Raw genomic sequence first — 5,624 nt, 5'->3', positions numbered from 1 at the left:
GAGAACATGCAGGCGCTGAAGAGCCTGGAGCGCCTCGACCTCAACATGGCCGAGATCTGGGAGCAGAAGAGGTGATGACGGGGCTTCCTGACTGATCCACCCACCCACCCAGGGGAGGGGGGGTCGACGAGGGTCTGCTGAAGGTGGACGAGGCCCCGCAGGGACCAAAAACACCAAAAACTGTGAGGAGTGAAAAAGCTCCATGTTAAAAAAGCTGCTGCCACCTCGTGTGACTGTGTGCGCCTGGACGGGACTACAGTCCAGTATCTGAGACAGACTTTGGGGGGGGGATCATGTGGAGGGAGCGGAGGGGTAATTTATTTTTATGTCCACACTGTGGATCATTTCTTTTCTCCAGCAGGGCCGAGCTGACGGGATCTTAAATCTCAGACTCACACTGAAAACAGAGTTTTCTGCACACCTGAGGAGGAGGACAGGTTCAGGTTCAGGTTCAGATGAGGACCGGGTCCACCTGAAGCCGTCTTTCTCTGTGCTGACGGCTGGAAACTCACCGACTATTAAACCTCTTTTTATACTCAGAATCAGATGATTTTCAGACTTCTTGTGTTTAAGGTCCTGGAGGAATCCACCTTATGAAGCAGGAGAAATGCAATTTAAGAGTTCAGGGCCCGTGTCCACAGACGGCGTTTTCAGCATCCTGAGCGGTCGCTTGTCGCTTCTCCCTCACAGACCAATCAGTATCAAGAAGGGGCGGGACTTCAGATATCAGCTTTGTTAATAACAATGACATGAGGACATGGTCCAGTGAGCGCTCTGTGGACACAAACATCCCGACAGTGTCACTTCCTGTTGCTGAGAGGTTTGTGGTGTTTGTTTGGACCCGGCGATGAATTAACATTTTGATACGTGTCGTTTATGAATGAGAGCGGCTGCAGAACGTGAAGCATGATAATCGGACGTTAACGTGAACAGCCTCCTTCCTCCTGCTGGACTCTGATTGGATCTGCATGAACACGACCGGAGCGTTTTCTCAGAGCTGAAACGACGCGTGACAGGAAGTCAGATTTATTCTGACTTGTTTATTTCTACGTCGGCGCTGAAACTGCACAAACTGAAAAACACAGAAACATTTTCCACGCTTGTTGTTGTAATTTATACTCTGACCACAAGGGGGCGGCAGTTTAACACTGTTGTTGTAACGGGGGCTGAAAGCGTTGACTTCATACGTCAGAGATTGAAGTTGGATTTCTGATATTTGAGACGGGATGCTTTACATCTCAGGTGTCGAGGGCGCCGGTACGGGCTGCCTTGCCTCTGGTCGCCATGACTACTGTCCTCCCTCGTCTCTGACCCTCTCACGACGTAATCGTCAAGCTTAAATAATCTTTTCCTTTTTATTTTCAGTATATTTTTTCATTTTTGAAGAAGGATTCAAACATCAACATTCTTTTCCTCATTCGTCACTGACGTCTTTATTCCTGACGTGCACCAGACTTTAATCGTCCTCATTTTTAAGGCGCTCAGCTGATCCCGTCTCTCCTCTCTAACGCCGGTACAGAGGGGGGGGGTCAGTTCACTCCCCCCCATCACGCCTCCTCGACGTCCAGATTGAAGGAGAAACGTCATAGCGGCTTGAAGCGGCGGTCTGATTTGGGCTAACGTTAGCAGCTCATGTCTATGCGTCTTCTACCGACTCTAGAACAAAAAGGACTTAAGTCATCGCAGATCTGCTCCCAGAAATCTGCAGCAAAAATCTTTTTTTCTTTAGCAGAATGTCGGTTTCCTTCAGCGTCAGATTTTCTGTTCCGCTCTGAGAAAAACTAAACTCCTGCTGTCGACTGCGGTCACCTTCAGTCTCTGCAAACACGGCTTTGAAACGAGTCTGAATCAGACGATATCCACACCTGTTTGGTTACCACGGCAACACAATTCAAAGTCCTGAACACCAAGTATCGCAGTGATTGATCGTAACACTACAGGAGGTTTTATCTCCAGGAAAAGTCCAAAAACGAAACGAGAAGAGAATCCAGATGTTTGCAGAGACGCGATGTGAGCGCAGCCGACAGAGAAACGAAAAGCGTCTTCACTGTCGGCTTCAGAAGTGCCTCCTTTAGATCGACACGTCGGAGCTCTCTGCTGCAGTGTGCCTACCATACCACTGTGTGTGTGTGTGTGTGTGTGTGTGTGTGTGTGTGTGTGTGTGTGTGTGTGTGTGTGTGTGTGTGTGTGTGTGTGTGTGTGTGTGTGTGTGTGTGTGTGTGTGTGTGTGTGTGTGTGTGTGTGTGTGTGTGTGTGTGTGTGTGTGTGTGTGTGTGTGTGTGTGTGTGTGTGTGTGTGTGTGTGTGTGTGTGTGTGTGTGTGTGTGTGTGTGTGTGTGTGTGTGTGTGTGTGTGTGTGTGTGTGTGTGTGTGTGTGTGTGTGTGTGTGTGTGTGTGTGTGGCGACCCTCTGTTGAGTCGAGCTGCATGTCTGAGAATCCAAACTGTCTTCAATCCTTCAAACCTGATGTGAATAAAACAGGATGATGGAGCGACTCTTTGTCCTTTGGTTTGTTCATCTGCTGAATTTTAGAACAGAACAATGTGAGGCCTCGTTTCACTCCTTAAAGGTCACATATTTAAAATCCACTTCTCCATGTTCCTCTAACTCTAACATGTGTCTCTAGTCTGTCTACAAACCCCCAATGATGAGAAAAGTCCATCCTCTCTGTCTTCTGCCTGCTCCACTTTTCAGAATGTGTGCTCAAACAGGCCGTTTGGAGGTTTTCCCTTCATGACGTCACAACTGACTGATAAATACTTGATCATGATTGGCCAATTACACAAACAATTAGGACTAATTTATCTCATTAATCTGTGGATAGAATTCCGTTTAGTTTGACTGCAGAACATGAGATGGAAATGTCGACAGAGTCTGAGAGAATAAGAAAATCAACTTCTAAGTAGTTTGTCAAACGATTATATTTTGAATCACTCAATTTCACAGGTTTTAAATGTAATGATTTTGCATTTTTACAAAAATTGTCAGGCTTTTTTTTTTTTTGTAAAACCTTAAGGTGGGAGTCATTTACTAGCTGTTTGAATTCACCCACACGGCCGTTTTGGACGCCCCTCGGTTTGTCAGATATGAGAGCAGTTATCAGGTCAACAGGTGTTGCAGCGATGGAAGCGGGCAAGAGAAGTGGTTCAGATAGAAGTGATTGTACCCGACCTAAAAAGCCTCTGCATGTTTCTAATAAGCTCCACGAGCAGAAACGTGCTCAAACTAGGATCAATATTGGAGATGCTTTTGAAAAATGGAGAGAGGTTAGAACACAGAAAGGTTTACAGACCCATGCAGAGCTGGATAAACACTGAAGCTTCAGAGTCCACCACATGGTGACCTGAGTGAGCATGGACTCTAGAGAGGAGGGGGGGGGGGGACAGCTCTCTATGATGTTAAGAATTTAGACTGCAGTACCCATTTTAAACACTAGGGGTCAGAGTTACATACTGCTCCTTTAAAGAAATAACTTCACTCCAGGGAGTTAACCCCAAAACTAAAGCTGTGAACAGCGACAGTGAAGAAGGAGGGGGATGGACTTAAACTGTAGATGAAGTTTACAGAGGTGTAAAGTAATGAATTACATTTACCCGTGTTACTGTAATTGAGTAGTTATTTGCTGTACTTACTACTTTTTAAGTCGTTTTTAAAATCTGTACTTTTACTTTTCTGTTTTCTGTTAAGTATTGTAATTAGCTACATTTTAAATCACATCCGTTACATGAGTGAAAAAAAAGAGAGAGAGAGCACTTCAGTTAGTGCAGCACGGATAAGCTCCTCCTCTACAGCGGGTCTACCTGTTGAAGGTGTTTATAAACTGATGTCTCGTTGTCTTCACTCCAGATGATTAAGTTGTCTGTGGTTCTGACTCTCGGACAAAGACGTGGCTGAGGATGCTTTTTCTCACTGCAGCGTTCGCGACTACAATCGCCGCTGCATCTCCGAGTTCCTGAAAGTTTTTCACAACAAAAGTCCCTAATTGCCATCTCTGTGATGTGCTTTTATTTTGAAGCAGACGTATGAGGAAGTTGGGTGTTATAAGCTGCTGCAACTTAATCAACTTCAATCAACTTTTATTTGTATAGCGTCAACTCATAACAAGTGTTATCTCGAGACACTTTACAAGAAGCAGGTAAAAGACCTTACTTATTGTTATGTTACATAAAGCAGGTAAAAGACCTTACTCATTGTTATGTTACATAAAGCAGGTAAAAGACCTTACTCATTGTTATGTTACATAAAGCAGGTAAAAGACCTTACTCATTGTTATGTTACATAAAGCAGGTAAAAGACCTTACTCATTGTTATGTTACATAAAGCAGGTAAAAGACCTTACTTATTGTTATGTTACATAAAGCAGGTAAAAGACCTTACTCATTGTTATGTTACATAAAGCAGGTAAAAGACCTTACTCATTGTTATGTTACATAAAGCAGGTAAAAGACCTTACTTATTGTTATGTTACATAAAGCAGGTAAAAGACCTTACTCATTGTTATGTTACATAAAGCAGGTAAAAGACCTTACTCATTGTTATGTTACATAAAGCAGGTAAAAGACCTTACTTATTGCTATGTTACAAAGATCCGGTCTATCCATCATGAGCACTTTAGCAAAGCAGCAAAAGTTACAGTGGTAAGAAAAAACTGTGTTATTAAAAGGCAGAAATCTTCGGCCGGATCCCCGGCTCATGACGAAACAGCCTTCACAGGCCTAGACTGCACCGGGCTTGGAAAGGGATAGGGGGAGAGATGGGATAAGATGCAGGAAGAGGGATAGGGAGCAAGGGGGTGGGGGGAGGTAGACCGTCCATCAGCAATCCGGTGGGGAGGGGAGGGGGTGTGGGGGGGTTGACACTTAACACATCTCAGAGTCCTATCTTCACTTTGTTTACATCGCCCGGACGGCCGGCTGACTCCTCCCCTCGTGTATAAAAGTTGTTTAATTGAGGGACTAGAGAAAAGAAGAATAACATACTGTACTCACTGCTTAACTGTGTTTCTAGATCACGCTCATTTCAGGTAAATTTACATGCAGTGTGAAGATACGAGCATAATAAAGCTCGCTAGCATTAGCATGCTAACACAACAATGCAGTGTGAGTTGTTTTGGTTTCATGCTGGAGCTCAAGGGCGACATCTGCTGGATCAAAAAATCACATATAAAGACATTAACCATTTCAGTTCATAAAACAGCTGATTACTTGAACATATAATCCTTGATTATTTATTCATGTATATTTTGTTTTTGTCAATGGGTAGAAAATAAAATGTTTATCTGAAAAGATAAATCTTTGTAAAGATCAGCCTTTAATTAAAAAAACTTTGAGATTAATTTCCCCTCATCCTTTTTTCACGACACACGAGATGCGTTGTTAAAAAAAGTAACTAAGTAACTTTTACTTAAAGTACATTTTAAACGAGTTACTTTTTACTTTTACTTGAGTACATTTTTAAGCTGGTACTTTTACTTCCACTTAAGTAAAATTTTATCAAAGTAACTTTTACTTGAGTAGAATATATTAGTACTCTTTACACCTCTGGAAGTTTATGATCACACGTGTCGTCTGGCTTCTCCACGCCACGCCGCAGTCTGTGTGCACATGAAAAGAAAAGGACGCTCAG

At 43.4% G+C, this 5,624-nt stretch overlaps 1 protein-coding gene across 2 annotated transcripts in view; it reads left to right on the top strand.

Moving 5' to 3' along the window:
* Nucleotides 1–404, top strand: part of vps54 (VPS54 subunit of GARP complex) — a 25,657-nt gene extending 25,253 nt beyond the window's left edge. For both annotated transcript variants that reach the window (XM_061065828.1, XM_061065819.1), the window contains one exon: nucleotides 1–404. This exon is cut by the window's left edge and continues 31 nt beyond it. In XM_061065828.1, coding sequence (XP_060921811.1) covers nucleotides 1–75 — 75 coding nt within the window. In that variant the 3' untranslated portion in view covers nucleotides 76–404.
* The last annotated feature ends 5,220 nt before the right edge of the window (nucleotides 405–5,624 follow it).

Source organism: Labrus mixtus, chromosome 2, assembly GCF_963584025.1.
Source record: "Labrus mixtus chromosome 2, fLabMix1.1, whole genome shotgun sequence".
In the NCBI taxonomy this organism is placed as follows: Eukaryota; Metazoa; Chordata; class Actinopteri; order Labriformes; family Labridae; genus Labrus; species Labrus mixtus.
Note: the sequence above shows the minus strand (reverse complement) of the source record. Positions and strands in the feature narration are given on the sequence as shown.